This window comes from Spermophilus citellus (genome assembly GCF_964194105.1).
Source record: "Spermophilus citellus genome assembly, chromosome: 2".
Taxonomy (NCBI): domain Eukaryota; kingdom Metazoa; phylum Chordata; class Mammalia; order Rodentia; family Sciuridae; genus Spermophilus; species Spermophilus citellus.
Window position 1 is genome coordinate 195,300,383 of NC_138183.1, and position 22,038 is coordinate 195,322,420.

At 43.7% G+C, this 22,038-nt stretch overlaps 1 protein-coding gene across 4 annotated transcripts in view; it reads left to right on the forward strand.

Annotated features, from left to right (window-relative positions):
• Positions 1-22,038, forward strand: part of CLPB (ClpB family mitochondrial disaggregase) — a 141,597-nt gene that overhangs the window by 90,802 nt on the left and 28,757 nt on the right. For all 4 annotated transcript variants that reach the window (XR_014020667.1, XM_081282334.1, XM_081282333.1 and 1 more), the window contains one exon: positions 14,971-15,068. Coding sequence is in view for 3 of the 4 variants with exons in the window: in XM_081282334.1 (XP_081138460.1) it covers positions 14,971-15,068 (98 nt within the window). In the remaining variant the exon portion in view is untranslated. The remainder of the gene's footprint in view (positions 1-14,970; positions 15,069-22,038) is intronic.

Below are 22,038 nucleotides of genomic sequence, written 5' to 3' on the forward strand. Positions count from 1 at the left end.
GGTTTATCCTTCTTTTGTTTTGTCATATAAAATATCTGTATGTTTTCTTATTTGATCTTCCTACAGAAAAAAATAACATAATATTATGAATTGTGTTCTTCTATAGTCAGTTTTTTTACTGATCAATACTTCCTGGAAATCATTTCATATTGGTTCACAGAGCTCTTCTTCCTCCTCTTTTTTCCCTCCTCCTTTTTATAGCTGCCTAGTACTTCATTCCTGACCTTTGTTTGAGCGTTGAGGTTTTTAATATTCTACAATTACAAATAATGCTACAATGAATAACTTCTTTGCATGAACATTTTTGGATTTTTGGAGGTAGGTCTTTATAGTGAAGTCTTAGAAGTAGTATTACTGGATGAGAGGATAAATGCACATGTTCTTTGGTTATCTATAGCAAATTTCTCCTCCTTAGAAGTTGTACCATTTTTCTTAACAACAAAAAAACAAATAACCCAATCAATAAATTGGCGAAGGAACTGAACAGATACTTCTCAGAAGAGGATATACAATCAGTCAATAAATATATGAAAAAAAGCTCAACATCTCTAGCAATTAGAGAAATGCAAATCAAAACTACTCTAAGATTTCATCTCACTCCAGTCAGAATGGCAGCTATTAAGAATACAAACAACAATAAGTGTTGGTGAGGATGTGGGGAAAAAGCACACTCATACATTGCTGGTGAGACTGCAAATTGGTGCCGCCAGTATGGAAAGCATATAGAGAGTCCTTGGAAAACTGGGAATGAAACCACCATTTGACCCAGCTATCCCTCTCCTCAGTCTATACCCAAAGGACTTAAAAGCAGCATAGTACAGGGACACAGTCACATCAATGTTTACAGCAGCACAATTCACAATAGCTAAACTGTGGAACCAACCTAGATGCCCTTCAGTAGATGAATGGATAAAGAAAACGTGATACATATACACTATGGAATATTACTCAGCATTAAAAGAGAATAAAATCATGGCATTTGCAGGCAAATGAATGGAGTTGGAGAATATTATGTTAAGTGAAGTAAACCAATCCCAAAAAGCCAAATGCCAGATGTTTTCTCTGATATGTAGATACTGATTCATAATGGGGATGGGTGGGGAGCATGGGAGTAATGGAGGAACTTTAGATACAGCAAAGGAGAGAGAAGGAAAGGGAGGGGGCACCAGGGTAAAAGAGACGGTGGAATGAGATGGACATCATTACCCTAAGTTCATGTATGAAGACACGAATGGTATGACTCTACCAAAAACATGAAAAATTGTGCTCTATATATGTACTATGAATTGAAATGCATTCTGCTGTCATGTATAACAAATTAGAATAAATAAATAAATAAAAGAAGTTGTACCATTTTACATTAGCACTGCCTGAGGGTACCTGTGTCTCTTCACAGTCTCTCCAACAGTATATGGTGAAGCTTTTGGATTGCTGCCATTCTAGTGAATGAGAAATAGTATCCCGTTTGTAGTTTTAGTTTTATTCTTTTATAACAAGTAAAGCTGAATATCATTTTATATGTTTAGGGACCATTTTATATCTCCTTCTATGAGCCATTTATTCATGTCTTGCAATTTTATTTTTTTTATTTTTTTTTTGGGGGGGGGGTATCAAGGGATTGAATCCAGGGGTGTGCTTAACCACTGAGCTATGTCCCCAGCCCTTTTTATTTTGAGACAGAGTCTCACTGAGTAGATTAGGGCCTCCCTTATTTGTTGAGGCTAGCCACTGGGATTACAGGCATGTGTCACTGCACCTGGCATCTTGCTCATTTTTCTGCAGGACTTTTGGTCTTTGTTTTTCTCTTGATTTCTAAAATTCTTTGTATATAAAGGATATTAACCCTTTATCTGTGGTGTTCATTGCAAATATTTTCTCCTACTTTGACTTGATATAGTTTTGCCACTTCCCATATAATTATAATATATAGCCAGGATTGATAATTGCTGAGATGATTTAAACCGTGTATATTGGAACTGTTATTTAAGGGAGAATGCATAATGAGAGAAGAAGATAGGGCCCTGGACTGGGCCTTGGATGACACCCATAATTGAGACAAAAGAATGAATAGAAAAATTCAAAGGAAACAGTCCTGCAAGTTGTGTTTTATGGAAATAAAGGTAAAAAAAAAAAAATAAGAGGCAAGATTGGCCATTGGCATTGATTGCTGCACCTGAGGAGGATGGAAGAGGTTGTTGGATGTGGTAATAAGGCCCATAAGCCTGCCTCCCACCACGACTCCATCCGTGTTCACACAGGCAGAGAGAAGACTCTATCTCTGCAGTGATATTGTGCAGCAGCATTGCCAGCAACTTCAGGAGGCCACTCCCAGCACATAGAAGTGAAGAACACAGCCTTGGTATGTTGTAACTGGGGCACAATTATTCAGTCAGCAAATATTTATCAAACTCCTACTGAGTTCCCGGCACTCTCCTAGGCACAGGGTATAACAACAAAGACACACACACACAAACACTTCTTTTTTTTTTTTTTTTTTTTTTGGTACCGGGGACTGGACCTAACCCTTTTTTTATTTTTTGAGACATGGTGTCACTAAGTCGCTGAGGCTGGCTTTGAACTTGCAGTCCTCCTGATTCTGCCTCCCTAGCCTCTGGGGTCACAGGCATATGCTGCCATGCCCAAGAAGATCCCGTTTTTAATTTGTGGTTCTTTCACACCACTTGCTGAAATATTGGAAGTTTCCTTTACCCAAATCTATCCATCTGGTTTGTCAGTTGGTTTGTCTCCAACTCTGGGACAAAAGTTGGTAAAAATCTTTATAATTAATTAAGGAAAAGCACTCTTGAGATAAATTGGATCCCTAGTACCAGCAAGGAATCGTGGGTCAAAATGGTCCCCTCTGTGTTTGTGGTCTCTTCGTCATCCTCTCCTTGCTCTTTTCCCTACCACCCTTCCACTTTTACTTTTTGGTGATGGTTGCCTGGTGATTGGTAACTGTGGTTGAGCATTAAGAAAGGAGCATAAAGTGAAAGAGTTCTTGTTGGCAGAGCTTCTGTTTTTAAAACAAGCATTGTTTGAGATGAGTAATTCCTTCAGCCTTAATGGAGGGCTGAAAGTAGACATCAGCAGGTAAACACTTCCTGTGCCCAGAACCATAGCCTGTAATATACGATGACATTTCAAAGATGTTCCCTCCACACTTTTGATTCTCTCCATATGGGAAGTGCAGTTAGCAAAAATATCCCACTGGGTTCTGTTTCTCCAAGTGTTCTCAAAGCCAACTGTAAACAAGGTCTCTCATCTTCTTGAAGTTCAGAGTGGAAGTCTGTGTATTCTCGTGAGCCTGGCTCAGCCACTGTCTTGGTGTGCTGCCACTCCTCCAAGCAGCAGGCTGGACTTAGCTTTGTGAACAGACGTGAGCAGAAGCATAAGCCATCTCCTGTTACCCCCTCTTCCCTACTATGGATATTATGCTGGGATTGGTCAGCAGACACTTAAACATCTGGTCAGCTCAGTCCTTTGGGGTGGCTGGTGTTTTATAGACAACCCATCAAGATTGATTGGCCTTATAACTGAATTAGCCAGATGTGTGGGCATTGTGTGCCCTTTCCTCAGCCTCCCTTCAATGTTGTTAGATGGAAGCAGGCATACGATTAGCATGTTTGAAGATGATGTGTTTTTAGTGCATGAACAAAAGCTGCTTCCTTCTGCAGAGACTCTGTCTTTGCCCCAGACATCAGCAGTATAATTATGACTGCTAAATTCAGCCCAGACCCCAGGCTCGGCTGCCTTGGTCTCAGCTGTCACTTGCAGGAGGGGGAAGGGAGGCTGCAGGGACCCAGGCTCTTATAGTCCACTTTAAACTCTGCTTTATCCAGAGCCTTTCCTTCCCACTGACAGTTGCCCCCAGCTGCTTCTTGGTCACAGGGCACTCTGCCACCTTGGAGGTAGTCTGTGCTGGATTGTGGACAGGAGGAGAAATGGGCTGCTCTCCTGAAAGCCCATGACTTCCAGGATACTTGCCAGAAAGAAAAATGAGCTGAGGATTCTTGCTCTTAATATACTTGTGTCACACACTATATAGAGGATTATCTGCCATTTGGAAAACCCCACCATAGGTATGTATTGAGCAGAAGTCCTGGGCAGGAGATTTTGCTGTTGCCCTTTTCCTTGCCCTACTCTGTATGGTGACCTATGCTTGAACATTCATCCCATGGCTTTTATACCATGTCTTTTCTAACCACAATGGCCTATGTATTTTCCTTATAATAAACGAAGCATTTTCAAATCTTTAATGATGTTTAATATTCTGTGAACATTTTTTTTTTTTTGGAGGGAAGGAGTACTGTGGATTGAACCCAGAGATACTCTACCACTGAGCTACATCCCCAGCCCTTTTTAATGTTGAGGTGGGATCTCACTACGTTGCTTAAGTCCTCACTAAATTGCTTAGGTTGGCCTCAAATTTTCAATGCTCCTGCCTCAGCCTTCCACGTCGCTGAGTCTGTAAACATCTTGTATCTAGTGTTTCTAACACAGCTCTCCATACACTTGCCTCTGTGTTCCCATATGTTTAGTGAACGGCATCTACCAGTCTTGTTGTTGGTGTTGTTGTTGTTCTACCAGTCTTACGAATGTATTACCAGTAAATCTGAAGACTTCTTGCTCACTTTCTACCAAGCCCTAAGAATTGCCTCTCAAGTACATGCCCTCCTCTGTCCCCACTACCTTGGTTCAGGCTTCATTGCTCACCTGGACTAATCTCCAGCCTTCTTGCTGATCTTCCCACCTCCCAGATTCCCCAAGATAGGAACCCTTATTACCTACATTTTCCATATGCATAACATGGTCACCAGGCTGTTAAGTAACTTGCACAGGGTCCACTCCTAGTAAGTGGACGAGCCATTGCACTATATTTGTGATTGTGATCTCATGAACAGAATTCCAGTCTATGTCTCCAGAGCCTCCACAGGATCTGGCATAATGTAGGTGCTTTGGAATGTTGGTTGGTTGATTGGTTGATTGGTTGAGTGAATGAATCAGTGTTATTCCCATTGAACTTGCCTTCAGGCTCAAGACGGCCTGGCTGAGCATCTGTAGCTTATGCCAAGAAGTATGGATTTTGTCTCATCTCCTAATGCCCAGCTGTACACAGACATGTTCCCTCCCACTCAGTAACAAACTGCCTGGAACTCTTTCCTGGCTCATATTTACAAGAGAATGTGATAAATTCCGTATTGATCTCTCCTGTTCCACTGTAAATTTTGCAAAAGATGATTAAATAGAGCAATAGAGTCTGCAGGCATTGTGGCTCAATATGTTGTGGACTGGTGTATCGACCTCCTCTATCCAAAGGCAGCCAGCGCCTATCCCTGCTGCCCCAGACCAGTAATTAAAATCCTGTGAGACTGGGATTTAAAATCCAATCATATCCCTGAATCAAGCCTTCTAGCCTCCCCATGTGACGAGTGCAATAAGGTAACGGCAGGAGCATGTTTATGTCTGTGCTGAAGCAGTCCCCATAGGGTGGGTAAGAAATGGAGAGTTGGGTAGCCCTGCTGGCTAAATCACTTCACCCTGACACCACAGCCACTTGTAAGACAATCTGTAGGTACATAAACAAGTCCCAGCCGAAGACCAAAAGTCAGGCTGTAAGAACAAAATATCATGTACAAAAATTCTCAAATTCTGTTTCATTGTGCACTTCTATTCTCACAGCCAGTATAGTTTGTTTAAGTGACTTGACCTTGATTAATCTATTTTTGGCCTTTAGGAACCAAATACATATGTGTGTGAATTTTCACAGGAACCCTTGGACTTAATCTAAACTGCAGGCATCTTCCTGGTGCTGAGGCCTACACTCAGGGCACATTGTACTGTTGAAATAAACATGTCCATCTCCCCACTAGGGGACCAGGCACTCCCTAAGAGCAGAAACAGTGTCTTTGTAGCCCCTTTGTATCATTAGTGTCTAGTGTGATGCCAAATATGTAGATGAGACTCTCAAAATGTAACTTTGAATGAATGAGTAAGTAAATAGATACTAACAGTTAATCTTGGAAAAAAAAATAGCTACACAAAGTGTAACAAGTAAACTTACCAAGGGGCCATCCATTTGGTGCTTGAACACTTCAGTGATGGGGAACCCACTTGTTCCTGGAGCTGCCCATATTCTATCTTTGGATGTTCTGATGTTTAGAAAGTCAGCTGCAATCTGCTTCTAAGTCTTATTATTAACCTTGGGTTCATAGAGAATGAGTCTAATCCCAATTCTATGTGATGACCTTTCAAACCTGAAAATGGCAGGCACATCCCCCAGAGCAGTTTTTTCTGTAGCCTAAACCACTAGTTCCTTAAACCATTTTTCTCACATGGCTTCTAAACCCTTTCCTATCTTAATTACATTTCCCAGAACAATTTCCAGTTTGTCTCTCTTCCAAAATACATGACTTCCCATTTATCTCCGTTAATTTTCATCTCATTTGTTTTGGCTCTTAGTGTCAGTCTCCTGTCAGGTGTATTTGGTGCCCTGCTCATCCTAATTACATCTGTAGGTTTGATGCATGGAACCATCCATGTCAGAAATAAACATGCTGAATAGGACCACAGCCATTTGCTGCCACTAGAAACTTCCCGCCAACTCACCTATGATCCATCAGTGCCCCACCCAGTTAGTACATCAATCACTTAATGACATTCCACATACTACTAGCATCAAACCCACATTTCTTCATTGCCACCCTGGGATTGTTCTGAGACGTCCCTTCAAAAGTCTTCCAAAGTCCACTTTTGCCCTAACTAAACAGGTAATCCTGATAAAGAAAAAAATGGTGGTTAGTCTGGCATGGTTTCTGTGGACCCATCCTGATGCCTAGCTTTCATCACCCCAAATCCCTTCCTAGGCTTTTACAAAGCACCTTAATATATCTGATTCTGGAGATAAGACAATCTGCATGAAAAGAGGAGGAGGGGACCCCTAGGCTAGAGTGTTCTGGAAAAGTTGAGGCTAAACTCACAGAATGTAAGGTCTGAGTAGTAAGTAAAAAGGGTTTTGGTCCCATTGAAGAGGACAGTGGCAGCCCCATGTAGTTGGTCCTTCCAGTCAGTGCTGGGGGAGTGGACTGAAGGGTGAGGGGAGCTTAGGAGAGGGTGGGCAGCTGGGAATGCCTGGAAGGCCTGGTTCTAACTTTCACTCTCCCATTCCCAGTTTTCGTGCCCTTGAACTTCAACCTTCCCTTCCCCAGGTTTTTCCACTTTTCCAGTCTTTCTTTTTTTTTTTTTTTCCCCAAGTGCTTAGTATATATACATGATCTGGTCTTCCCAGCTGGTGCTTCCCATCTCCCCACTGACAGTGTATGGCTCACCTGTCTTGTGGAGGAAGGCGATCATCTCTACCTCCTCATCCCCTGACACTTACCAGATGATATTGTATTGTTTCTGTCCTGTCTGGATTCTGACAGAGGACAAGACTAGTCTGCTTCCATTGAGTCCCTGGCCTCTGGCCTATAGTAACTGTGCAGAGGGTTTTTAGTGAAATGGCTGAATGTAGCCCTGGCGCAGTAGCTCTCTCTTCCCTAAGCTTTATTCATCTGCCTTCGTGGAGGCAAGGGATCCTATCTGACCATGTCCATGGGAGTTAGCACTTCTAGACAACCTCCTGGGAGATTAGTTAATGTGGGTCACCATTCACCATGGGGAAGCCTGAGTGGGAAGAAGAGGAGCCCAGTTCTGTGCCCTTTCTACAAAGCTTTCTATGCCCAGTCTACCTCAAGAAACTCCTCTCTATTGACCTGAGAGCACCTGAACACACTGGAAGGAAGAAAGGTTTTTCTCTCTTTTTGAGTCATTAAGCCTTTGATATTGCACTTTATAGTGGAAAAGCAGATTTGGTTTCTTTTTTAAAAAAAAATTCTTTATTATATAAAATTTCAAAAGAGAGGATAATATAAGTTCCTGCTTTAAATCCTATCTTTACTTATTTATCCATTGTATGACCATGAGCAAACTCTTTCAGGTCTCTGAGCCTCTGTTTTCTCAAAATCTTTGTATGATTAATTATTCAGACACTGTACATAAAGGTCTTATACCCAACAGATGTTAGTCTGTCTCCTTCCTCTTACTTTTCTTTAAGTCATCTTGAAAATAGAAAAAAAAAAAAAAACATCTCTCCTGCTTTCTTCATTAAATTGTTAGGAATTAAATCCATGGATGTATTTAGAGACTATGGCATATAATAAGTGCCCAGTAAAGCATTATGTGGGGAGGTGTATCTGCAGGTGCATATGTCTGCATGTGTATGTTGAGTAGTGCTCTGTAGTGTGGTTTTGGGGAAAAGCTCAAGATAAGTTATGAGGGGACTTCTGCTTGTTGCCTGTGATATTCTGAGCAAGTCTCTTCTCTCACCTTTGGCCTTCAGGAGCTACAGAGAGTAGCTATGTAGATTAAACTGAGACCTGGCAGGCCAGGACCCTAGGCCAAGGGCCAGGAAAGGGAGTAAAATGAGCAGGAAGGACCGCAGGAGCCCAGAAAGGGGAGCACTGGTCACCAAGCTTTGAACAATGAGTAGGATCTAGGTAATCAGGGAGACAAAGGTTGGGACTTCAAATGTGAGGAGTGACCCGGACAGTCTGGGGATAAGGGTGGAGACAACATGTCTCTGAATACTTCTTTGGTGGGGAGCTCCCCAGCAAAGCGAATAAATTGATCTTCATTGACACCTCTGGTCATGGAAATGATTTCTCTAATAGTCTGTATTTTCCAATACTGGGGATTAAACCCAGGGACACTCTACCAGTGAGCTATATCCCTAGCTTCCCACCCATGCTCTCCACCTTCTTTTTATTTTGAGAGAGTCTCACTAAGTTCCTGAGGCTGGCCTCAAACTTGGAATCCTCCTGCCTCAGACTTCCACATAGGTAGAATTACAGGTATGTGCTGATTTCTCTAATATTTAGCAAAAATTTCTAATTGGAGAGAGTGAACCAACTGCTAAAATAATGAAAATCTGAATAAAGGTGGTAAAGGAGCTAGAAGTAAAAGTGGAAAAGAGAGTGGGTGTGAGCACTCCTACAGAGAACACTGCACCCTGTTCAATCATGTATTTAATTATTTTCAAACTTTTTATCTTACTCTGTCCTCACAGAACCCCTAGAGGTAAGCAGAACAGCATTCATTGCCACCAGAAAAGTAAAGCAAGTGCCTTGGATCACACAGCCAGTGGGTGTTATCCCTCATCCTGATGGCTCCCCGGCCCAGTGCTGTCTCAGAGGGAAGGGGCAAGCTGTGGAAACGGCAGTTGTGTTAGAATGGATTGCTAGCACGGCACTATGGCTCACAGAACTGGGGGGGAGGGGCAAGTATGCCAATATTATTGATAATAATGGCCTAACACATTTGTATAGCACATATGCTGTTGATTTTTAAATCCTCTTAATTACCTTCTCTGACATTCACAGAGGTTACATGGGCTAAACAGGATAGTGTCAAGGAAGGGGAGTGAGTGACAAGCCATCTCCTACCTCATCCAGCTTGTAAGCTTGTCCCAGCAGCACAGAGATCTGAAGCCACCCCCACCCCAATTTTAACACCCTCACAGGAAGAGAAAGTCGGCCTCTCTCTCCAAATCGTCCTTCCCCACTTCCCACTATAGTGCACAGAGGGTGTTAGGTCTGAGCTGACCTATTGTCCACCCAGGCAGGGAGGCATCTGGGACCAACAAAGAGGCTAGAGGCTTCAGCCTACAGAAATAAGGGCTGTGGTCATGCACTTACTCTCAGAAAGGCTCTTCTAGGGCAGCAAGAACACCATGTTCAGTATGGCCTAAGAAGATAGCACCTAGAGAGAGCATAGTTCATTTATCTGGCACATATTTCTGAGCATTTGAGCTGCGTAGCAGGAGGGTGGCAAGTGTATCAGGCATAGTCCCTGACTTCTAAAGGTGCTCAGTCTTGAATGTGACAGATTTTAATGCAGAGGGATTGATGCAGTAAAACTGAAGCAGGAGCACCTCTGGCAGCATAAGAGGTAGACCCCACCTGGGGTGAGGTGGGGTGCAGCACAGAGGCTTCCCAGAGAAGTCCAACTGAGTCTCAAAAGATGATCAAGTGTTTGCAAAAGACAAAGGTAGGAGAAGGGTGACAGATAGCTCACATAATAAGGATCTGCACTCTTTAAATTGAGAAACCCCTTGGAGGGCCATGAGCTTAGAGCTGGGTATTGGGGACATTTGGGGGAGCCAGGTGACCTGTTTCAGATGTAACAGAAGGGAGTATCTTCCTAGGGAGTTGAGAGCTCACCATTAAGGACTTTTTCCACATAGAGCATCTCTAATTTTGTCAAATCAAAGGCAGACCTGCACCAGAGAAGAGCAGTGGGCTCCCTAGGCCCCAGTGGGCCAGGCCTTCTCTCCCACAACACTATTTCCACTGTCTTACTTACCCTGAGTGATGAGGCCCCCACCAGCCACATGGCACCAACCAGCACCAGCCCCATGATCATCCACCCCCCCCACACCCTACTTTTCCTGACCCAAGTCCTATTGACAGATCTCCCAGAATCTGAAGGAATTCAAGACAAATGGTTAAGAGGATGGAGTTAATAAAATTTGAAAAATTGAGGCCTGTCACTCCACTAAACTTTTTTCAATACCACTGACAGAAACATATTTCCCCAATGAGTGACCTTCCACAGCTGTAGCAGGCAGGCGCAGCCACAGCAGTGCTGCCAGGAAGCCAGTCTGCTATTTATCAGATATTATAAGCTGGGACACACTAATCTGGAGCAGGAGAGGAGGGGAGGGTCCTGCACCACACTGCCTGGGGTGCTCCAGGTGTTTGCCCCAGCCTCAGACAGCCAGTGGGAGGTGACGGATGGCCTGCGATTAGCACTTCCCACCTCCGTCCAGCCCTCTCACTTGCTCCCAGAGGCCTGGCCCTCTAGACCAGCTGCTTGGCCCGGAGGGGCCCTGGGTGGGAGGCAACGGGAGGTCAGGCCAGGGCATGGGCCATTCTGATGCCCCCGGAGAGGGCAGGCGGGTGAGACCCAACATGGTTATTTATTGTAATGTAATGGTTTGTGGCCGGTGGTCGTGGGGGTGAAATCGATCAGTGGTAGAAGTCAGGTTCTATCAATTATTACAGCAATTAGTCAAGTCAGCGAGGGCGTGGGGCTGGGGGAGTAATATTAGGTGGACATTATCCATGGTGCCCCTGCCGCAGCCTTCCTAAAGTGGGGAAGACCTGCTGCCCTCAGGCTCCAGAACCTTGGGGAGCCTGGCTGGCATCCCCCAATGAGTGGCCTGACCTGAGAGCCTCCTGGGCAAGGGACAGTCCCAACACTGCTTTAAAAGGAGCCCCTGTGCTGGCTGGCCCAGGTGCAGAGATGTCCTACCTGTCCCCTTCCCATCCTTTATGAGAAGTGACACGACTCCTACTAGAAATTACTCAGTGGCCAATGTTTATGGCACACATTTTTCATTCTGTAAGCAAATATAGATCACTGACAGCACTTGTTTGGAGCAGCTAATCTCACCCTCTGTTCTTTCTCTCACCTTCTCTCCTCTCCCCCTCCCCTTCTCTCTCCCATTTCTTCCTCTCCTTTTTTCCCCCGTCTTCCTGCATGTTTTTCTTCCCTTCTCTATTTTCTTTCTCCCTTCTCTAATTTCTTCTAGAGGTCTCTCCCTGATCCCCCTCCACATAGCCCATATCTAGTTGACAGCTTTTCTTGAGGCTGCCAGAGAAAGAAGAGGCCTTTTCATCACTTAATTGGGGCTCCCTCTGCCCCACCTGTGCTGCAGGAGCTTTGTGGGGAGGGGAAGATGCTGCCTCATACTAGCCCTCTTCCCTTGGTGCCCAAGGAATAGAGATGGACTGGGAAAGCCATGCCAGGCAAGCAAGTCCCTGAGCACTGTGTTCCTCCCTGAGCCCTGACGGTGCTGTCTGTCCCTGTCTGTCCCTCCTTTAGCACACCATCAACCCTTGGCCTGTGTTACTGTTGTGTGCTAATCTGAGCTGAAGTTGTGCTGGGCTCAAACTTGAGGTAGACATAGTTCTAAAGACAAGAAGAAAAGCCTTCAAAAGAGGCAAGAGGCCTGGCCACAGGTGTGCGGAGAAGACCTGAAAAGTGGTTTTATAGACCTCAAAGGTCTATTAAAGATATCAGTTGCTGCAGAGCAGTAGAGATATATAGACTGTTGTTTGGCCCTGCTAGTCCTACATCATCCCACGTACAGAGCCTTGCAGATAGTGCTGGCGGATCTGAAAGAAAGCATGAAATCTCAATGGAGCCTGTGAAGAATTATTCATTGGTTAGTAAGACCACTCCTCACTGAGGAGGCTGCGCTTCATCCCATAGGCAGTCAAAGACCGCTGAAGGATTTTTCAGGAGGGGTGTATCACAGCCTTCCTGGTGAAAGCATATAGTTGGGAAAATCTGAAGATGGGTTAGACTCCTGCTTCAAACAAATAAAGCTAGCTTTGTGTCCTTGGGCTAGTCATTTCACTTCTCTGGGTCACTAGTGTCAATGTCTGTAGGTTAGGTATTCTAATTCCTGTCTCTCAAGGTGGCTGTGAGGATGAAATGATAAAATGTAAATAAAGTGCAGAGTACAGTGCCTGGCTCATTGGCACATAATGAGTACTCGGTAAATACCAGTGCGGCTGTTATCACCACTCCTAGGTATCTACTTAGGAGACATGAAAACTTATATCCAGAGGCAGGAGTGGTGGTGCACACCTGTAGTCCCAGCTACTCAGAAGGCTGAGGTGGTAGAATTGCTTGAGCCCTGGAGTTCTAGGCCAATCTGGACAACACAGTAAGATACCCCCACACACACATCTCAAAAAAAAAAAAAAAAAAAAAAAAAAAAAAAAAAACGCGAAGACTTGTATTCTATATAAACTTCATAAAAGACAAAAAGGAAAAGTAGTAGTCCAAATGTCCTTCAGCCAATAGATAAATGAAGTGTAGTATATCAATAAAATGGAATATTGTTCAGCCATACTATAACGTGAAGAATTTAAAAAACACGCTAAGAGAAAGAAGCCACACACACACACAAAAACACATATTAAGCACTCCCATTTGTGTAAAATATGGCAAATCTATAGAGAAAGTAAACCATCAATTGTCAGGGCTAGAGGGAATAGAGTGTGTCTGGTCATGAGTGTGGGGTTTCTTTTTAGGATCATGAAGATGTTCTGGAATTAGATAGTGATGATCATTGTGCAACCTTGTGAGTATTTAACACCACTGAGTTGTGTTGTTTTTTTGTTTGGTTTTTGGTGTTGTTTGGGGCCTTTGGGCAATACTGGGTACCACCTTCTCTTTATTTTGAGACAGGGTCTCACTAAGTTGCTGGCCTCAAACTTGCAATCCTCCCACCTCAGCCTTCCGTGTTGCTGGGATTACAGGCTTGCACCACCATGACTGGCTCTCAGTTGTGTATTTTTAAAGGTTAAGTTTATGGCATGTGAATTACATCAACACAAGTAATATTTTGAATTATATTCCTGATAGAATATAGGATCAGGTATGAAAATACTATTTTTTCTTATTGATAATAAAAGTTTCCTTTGCCTAGATTGTACCTCCTGCTCTGTCTCTTCCCCTGCCTCCTCCCACACCTGTGTAGAGGTTGGCCTTTTCCTCTGCAGCCCAGGCAGACAGCCACATGCAAAAGCTTAATAAACATTTACTGTTGTTGTCAAGTTTATAGGGTCTTTTAGAAAGCAGAGACTTTCGGTAGGAAGAGGTTCATATCATGATATAAATGTTTCCACAGACTGGGATTTAGAAAGGCTGATTTTCACTGTCCAACAACAATGATCAGAAACCCACCCTGAGCCAAGCCCTGTGCTTGAACACATCCCAGCCAACCCATTCTATCCTTAAGGCAGAGATTGGGTCTTAACCTTTCATTATTTCTAGACACTTTTCTAGCAAGAAATAAGTTCAAGGAATATTTATTGGAAATCTATTATGTACAAAGCTCAGCTTGCTTAGGCTCCCATCTTCCTGCCTTGAGAGAAGGGTTTTGGGGGCAAGCACCAAACTGATTCTTCTGGGTTCCCTTGTGGTTTGCCAAATGGAATGAAACGGAATGGGTGGAGTTTGAAGAGGGGAGTGAGGTGCTCAGACCTGGGCTTCAGGAAGGAGACTATGACACTGCCTAAGGTCAAAGGAGCTCTTCCTCCCTAATTGCCAAGCCTTGCTCACAGTAGACCTTTAAACCATCTTATCTTAAGTGCTGCTGGCACTTAGAGAGAAGGTAGATACAAGGCCCCCAGCTAACTTCTTCTTTTTGTCATGCTCAGAGTTCTTTGTCTCCATATCATAGGATCTAATGGTTGGGGAAGTGCCTGCTGGCACACACACATTCACCAGCTTTTAGAGTGGCAGAGCCAGGTTGCCGGTGATGCCCACAACCTTCCAAAGTGCTCAGCTGACCCTGGTGGCAAGAAATGCCCAGAGAAAAGAGTGTTAAAGGAGAAAGAGGAGCAGAGAGCAAGCAGAAGGGAGGGCCTTTTAGTTACTGCTAGGAATCTTCTCTGTTCTAGAAAGAAGTCCTTTCATACAGCATTGTGAATGAGTGTTCATCGGTGTAAGGATGTGTTGGAAAATGTAGACATTTTAGTGAATAAATATGAATTTGTATGTATCTGTGTTGGGTATGTGAATCTGTATTTGGTTGGTATATTTTGCTGGCATTTTCAGCTAGGTGTATTTGTATACGTACAACACATCTGCAAGTGTGTAGAACCTCTCCGTATAGGAAGCGTGTTTCTAAAGGCATGTGTATGCACATGTAGAAGCCTTGATACCCTGACCTCTGACAAAGAGGACTGAGAGTTCTCCGAGAACAGCTTGACATGTTTTTGTCATCATTCTACAATCTCAAAGGTTTCTACGGGCATTCCTCATGCTGAAATCAGGACCACAAACACCTATAAGCAAAGGCTAAGGTCCCACTGATCACTCATAGAGCCCCTGACTCTATTCTTCTCCTGCCAGGAGCCAACCCCCTACAGAGAAATGAAATGGGACACACACCCTTGGATTATGCTCGAGAAGGGGAGGTGATGAAACTTCTGAGGACTTCTGAAACCAAGGTAAGTCTCAGAGAAAGGAGGTGGCCTGCTCGTGAGCACTACAAGCATCATTCAGTCTTTCACTAAATAGACTAGGTCAGGATCCACACCAAAGGCCACTTTTCTTTAGGTGATTATTATGTGTTTAAATGCAAATCCAGCCCCTAGTCATATCAAGAGTAAGGAGCTGCCCTGGGAGTGCCTTGACCAGGGAGAGGGAGAGGCCTGGTCCACTTCTGGCTTCTGAGAATTAACTACTTTCAAATTAAATTTTGAGGTGATATTCTTCCAGCTTCTTTTCAGAGGGGAGGACTAACCAGAAAAAGTCTTGCGCTTGAGGAGTGTTCTCCAGACCTCACATACTCACAGCCTCATTTTACATATCTTTCCCATCATCTCACTTTCCAGTACCTCACCCTTCCCATCCACATACACACCAGAGCCTGGTACAGAATCTGAGCCAAAAAAATTCTCTATCTTAATTCAATCTTCTCACCCAAATTTTTGAACTCCCTGAGAATATGACTGTCTTCTCTGTCTCCCAGCTTCAAAGCTGTAGCTCAGGAATGACTGGACTAAATTCAAGAACTAGAATCACAGATCTCAGAACTGCCATGGTCCTGAGAAGTCATCAGATCCAGTGACGGGAAATCTTAAAGAGCATAAGCATAAACGTAGAAATCAGAGGGAAATTGAGCGTTCTGGTCGAAGGAACCATGGCCCAGTGCTGCCCATGCAGCAGGCCCCTCTCTCCCGGGGAAGCCTCTGACAGGGCTCTACAGTGAGTGTGAGTTTTAAATCTCTGAAATTTAAATCAACTGACTTGTTTTACGCCTGGGGAAAGTGGAGCCCAGGATGTGATGTGGCTTGCCTTTGATCCCAGAGTGAGTTAGCATCAAAACTGAAACTAGTAGGCTTGACCACAAGGTCATATAGTAGGTTCAGTGACAGACAGGGCCTGGAAGACCTGGTTTCTAGCTCTTTGTCTTGTGCTTTTCCCAGATCATAGGACCTCTTCTCTACACATTGACATAAGTGTCTTGCCATAATTCAGTGTGGCAGATAGACTGTCCTGAGTCAGAACACTCAGCTCACTAGACTGAGACAGAAGAGACTTGGTTTCTGACCCCAGCTCTACCACTCACTGTCTGCATGGCCTTGAGCTAACATTTTTTTATTATTATTATTTTGAGAAGGGTATCACTAATTGCTCAGGGCCTTGCTAAGTTGCTGGGGCTGGTTTTGAACTCCTCGCCATCCTCCTACCTCAGCCTCCCAAGTCTCTGGGATTACAGACATGCACCACCCAGCTGAACAAAGATATATTTTTATTTTATGCTGCATGTCCATTCTTATTGGGGGAAGATGGTGAGCTCTCCTCGTCGTAGGCACCCAGGGATCCCAAATGGCAAAGCAGCCACCCCTGGAATGTTGCTGTTTGCTTCTACAGGGAAAGGATACTTTAAAGTATCTTAAATGTGTAGTTAAATGCTCAGCCAGGATGTAGAACCCTTTACTTGTCCTCACAGCTCATTGGCCAGAATTAATTCCATGATCGTACCCAATCACAAGGGGCTTAGAAGAGTAATCATACCATGAGCCTAGCTGGAAATTCTTGGTGAACAACATCAACCATATAGTTTGCCTTCCTGGTGTCCTTAGCAACTATTTTGTAATAATTTCCACCAGAAAAAGGAAGAAGTTTGGAAGAATGACTAGCTTTTCATACCCCATCCAAGGAGGTCCTTGGGACCAGAAAGGGCTGTAAAATTCCAGAGAGTAAGTGCTTTCCTCCCTTGGTTTAGATTTTCCACCCTTAGGAGCAGCCTTGACAGCCAGGTCAGTTCCCCAAGTGCCTTGAGGAAATCCCTGACACCTTTAGCTGTGGAGACTGCTCCCCTCCTCATCTCTCCAACTAAATCCAACGGCTGCTTGCCAGAGACAAGCACCGGACTTGGCCAAGAGTACCCACAGTTTGTCAGGTCGTGTGACTTAGGGCAGCTACTAATCTGGCCATATGAAGCAAGAGAACTGGCCTCTTGGTGCCATCACAGGTGAAGGGAACCAGGTTACTGAGAGACGCTTAAATTTTGACTCTTTAAGGGAAGTGGCTTGTTGTTGACCTCATTATTACAAGGCTAATGTCCAGAGTGAATACATGATAATTGTAGTCCCCCGTGTGAATCAGACCTTTCTGGAGCAGCAAGGGCAATTATAGACAGCACGTTCTGAGTAGATGCTAGAGGAGCTGTGCCGTGAAAAAAAGCTGAAGGCAACAGGGATATTTGGCCTGGGGGGCGGTAGGCCGGCATTTAGGCACAGGAATGGCTCAGGGTAAAGAGAATAGGTTGCACTCAGTGGTAAAGCTAGCCCAGAGTCAGGCTGATTAGGATGCCTCTGCTGGGAGGAGCTCCCTAGGAAGCTGACCCAAAGTGGAGGGGGCTGCTTGGAGGCTGGAAGAGCATGTAGAGCCAGCCAGGGATTCCAAGACCTCTCAGCTGGAAGCCCATTTCATCTGTTGTTACCTATCTGTTCTTGACCCCTTCAGCCAGTTGAGACTTTCTTCTTGCTGAATGTCCAGGTGTCCCCTGTGCATCTCCTTCTGGTTGTTCTGCTGTCCTCCCTAGGTTTCTGCCCCTGTGAACTACCCCACCCCCGAGCTCGGTGTGTCAGCAGCGTTTTTCTTTCTCCCAGTTGCTCAGCATCTACTTGGTCTCCCATTTTTTCTTCTCAGATTTTTCCACCAAGCTGCAAAAACTTCCTCTTTAAGGCAGGCTGTTGTGGGAGGAACACTGTTTCAGACCTGGGTTCTGTCTCCCTCTGCCAGTTAGTAAGAAGCAGCTGGCCCTCTGTAAGTTCAGGCCCTGCTTCTATAACATAGTGACTCAGGCTTGAAGGCACTGAGGCCTCCTCTCCTGGCTTTGTCTAAACATGAGTTACTGCCGCTCTGATCTTATCAACTCCCCTTCTATCCTCCCTGCACCTCCCTGTTACCCAGCTCAGCCGCCTCCACATTCGCTTACCACTGTCTAGTCAAATTATGTTCATTGTAGAAAATTTGTGAGTATTTACGTCATGTCTCATTATAAAAGTTTTGGAAATAGAGAAAAGACGAGGAGAATTAAATAACGTAGTACGAATTTATGAATGACATCCATGTGCCAAGTTCTGGGCTAGATGAGAAGAAAACGGATAAGTAAACAACTACTAGAGTCCATAGTCTGTCGGGAGTCAAGCAAGTGAACTGTGACACCACTGATCATTAGTGATATGACCGATCAAGGGAGGTTTCCTGGAAAAGATGGCAGTTGAGCCTAATCTCTAGTAAAAGCATTCTAGCCCTACGACCTACACATAACCACTATCAGTATTTTTATTTATAATAATAGTAGATTTATTAAGCATATCTAAGCACTGTGTCGGATGTTCTAATATACTCTTTCTAATTTTATAACAAATCCACAGAGTAGCTCTTCTTACCCCTATTTCACAGGTGCGAAAACTAACGCAACAAGAAAGAAAGCAGATGACTTACAGAAAATCAAGTTGTTACAAAAGTGCCTATTAGGATCTCACACAGAGATCTCATGTACTGTATTATCTCTTTCTGGCCATATCCACATACCTATAGGTAGATGGCCTTTTTGTTTAAACCTGCTGGTAGCCTGCTATATATCAGAGGTCTCAAGCTGGCAAACATACCTTATTTTGCCAACCTAGAGTTTTCCAAAATTGTGAATTTAAAATCCTGAGAGTTGGGGGTGTGGAGTCTGCGACCACACTCCCTACTGTGTTGTGCCATTGCTTGCCAGGCATTTATGTTTTCTGCTTGGCCCTGAAAGCCTCTGAGTTACAATCCTGATCTATATTTGAAATTTGCTTTTTTTTTTAACTTAATAGTATCAGTGATTTTCCCATTTTAAAATTATCCGAAGCCTCATTTTTAAAAATTCATTCTACCTCTTAAAAATGTGTGTCACTTACACAAGAATCTCTGCACCTTACATGCCCTGAATGGTCTTCCCCTCACCACAGGTTTCCTCAGTTCTCTCAGCAGTCCCTGAGGGTAAGCCTCCCTAGTCCCCCTGAGAAGACCCACAGGTGTGAGAAGCCACCAGTGCTTTCAACTCTGATACCCACAGACTGATTGATGCTTAGGAAGGGTCCCCCCAGAGTTGGGTTCCAGGAAAGCCTGGCTCACCCGCCTCCTTGCAGAATGAGCAGGCCAAGCTTTGTAGGGGAGGTTGCCTGGTTCTCACATTGAATGATTTCAATAGTTTACTACTTGGCGCCCTGACCATTTTCATGTCTTAACTAAGAGATGGAAGAGAGGTAGAAATATATCTCTGTGCACATGATGGCAGATAAAACAAAAATATAGGAAGCTATCCCATGATGAATATTCAGCTAAGGGGGATGCGCGCATGCCAGCCGCATCTTCTCTCCTGATCCTCACTCCACCGAGACTCTCGAGGAATTTATTGCTCATTTTAATCACACCCAGAGAATGAATTGGCAGGAATATTAGGCAGATAGGCCTATCCTATATATTTTATTTGCATATCCCAGTGACAGAATCACAAGCACATTTCCTGCCTCTATATTTTTTCATTTGCTTCAGGGGTAGCTGGGGATGTGATGCTCCCCTGGGCCCATATTCCAGGCTGAGAACCTGGGTGCTCCCATCAGAGCTGAGCTAAGTCCTATAGAGGAGGAGGAGGGGTGGGGCACACAGGAGGAAAGGTGGGGGTCATGTCCCTGCCTCACTCAGCCTGTCGCCTGTGTTTCCTGCTGCGCATTTTAGTAAAGGGGCCCTGTGCTCTACCCTATGGCTTACTATGGGCCAGACACAGTGCTAAGTGGCTTTTACTTTCTCTTTTGTTGTTGTTGTTTTTAACTTTTTAAATACTTTTTTGGGGGGGAAATATTTGTATAAAGTTCACGTCATAAATATATGCTTAACTCACAAACCACACACCTGAGCAAGAAATAGACTATTACAAGCACTCAAAAACCCTCTCATACTGTCAGTCACTAGGCATCCTCCAAGGGGAAACATTATCCTGATATTTTTTATTTTATTTTTGCATAATTTCAGGAGTAGACAATAGTTACTGTAAACTCTTCACCCAGATCCCCAACTATTAAACATTTTTATCACACTTGCTTTATTATTCACATATACATAAATAATATACATAAATATATTTTTTCTGAATCATTTAAGCATAAGTTACACACATCATGCTCTTTACCTCTAAATACTTGTATATATTTCCTAAAAAACAAGGAACACAGACAATTTTCTTTTTTTTTTTTTGCAGTGCTAGAGATTAAACTTACTCACATACTAGGCATATGTTCTGCCACTGAACTCCATTCCCACCCCACATTTCCTTGCATAACCTCAGTAGGATCATCAAAATTAGGACTCTAATATTAATATTAAAATAATATACAGATGTTATTCAGATTTCACCAGTATTTCAGTAATTCTGCTTAAAAGAAAAGAAAATTCCGGATCCCAAATTGTATTCAGTAATCAGGTCTCTCTGGTCTCCTTTAATCTGGAATACTTCCTCAGTCTTTCCTTGTCTTTCATGACCTTGACATTTTAACAGGTATAGGCTGGTTATTTTGTAGAATGTCCCTGAATTTGAGTTTATGTAACGTTTCTTTATGATTCAACTCAGGTTATGTATTTCTGGCAAGAACACCCTCTGGTGTTTATTTTCAATAAATTCATTAGGTAGCCCTGACTAGAAGTAGGAATAGGAAATTTGTGTTTTAAATCTCATCTCCCTAAATAGACTCTGAGCTACCTGCATGTGGGGAACAGGTCTTTTCTCATCCTCAGACGTAAATTGCAGGCTCCAGAATCAGCCTGCAAAAGTTAGTGTTCTTTCTTCTCTTGCTTGCTGCCAGTGGAACCTTGCTTGAATTTACTTAATATCCACAGTGAGGACGATGACACTATCAATTTTACTATAGAGTTGTAAGGATCAAAATACTGATCTGGTAAGACCCACCAGTAGATGCTAGAGCTAGTGCATGGAAGTTTGAGAAGTGGCAGGATATTTACATAGAGTCCATCTCTCCATCTCTCCCTATAAAATACTTATTAACTGCAAATAGGAAAAATGGTAGTAGAAGAGCTGGGGCTGTGGCTCAGTGGTAGAGCACTTGCCTAGCATGTGTGAGGCACTGGGTTTGATTCTCTCAGCACCACATATAAATAAATAAAATAAAGATTTGTTGACAATTAAAAAAAATATTAAAAAGAAAAAAAACGGTAGTGGAAAAACTCTGTCAGCCACCACCTTAGCCAAGTGATCAAGGTTAACATCTACAGTTATGGGATGAATCAGTATCACATGCCCTTGATATGATGCTCTGAGAACATATTTTCATTTTCTCACTTTAGCTACTCCATGCCCCTCTCAGTCTCTACCAGTCTTATCTCAGGATCAACAGAGCTATTTGCAGAGGTGTGACACAGTGGTGTTGACATGTTAAAAATATTGCTCTAGCAACAAAAGAAGGAGAGGAAAATGGAATCCAAGATGCTGACCTGGTGGTCACCACATTTGATGGGGCTGACACATGCATTGTGTCTAGCCTTCCTCTAAAGGCATGCATACTTTGTGGGCTCGTTCAGTAGACTTTTAGGAGTCACTCGGGCACCTCTCTGATCTTCCAGTCTCATGTTCCCATCTACTCTGCCACCCCTAGACTTCTTTGTTGAACCCCACACACCCCTTGGTCCTCATATGTTACCCGTTGGTCCATTTTGTTGTCCTCTCTGTCATTCCATTTGAAGGCATAGTAGACACTCTGACAGTGACATGAGTTAGAGTCTGAACCAGGAAGTCAGGAGTATGGGGCATATCTGGCTCTGTCTGTAAATTGGGCTCTGTAGGCCTAATCTCTTCATGAGAGGCAAACTGCACTTGGCTTTTCTTCTCTCCTCCATCTCTTTCTATCCCATTCT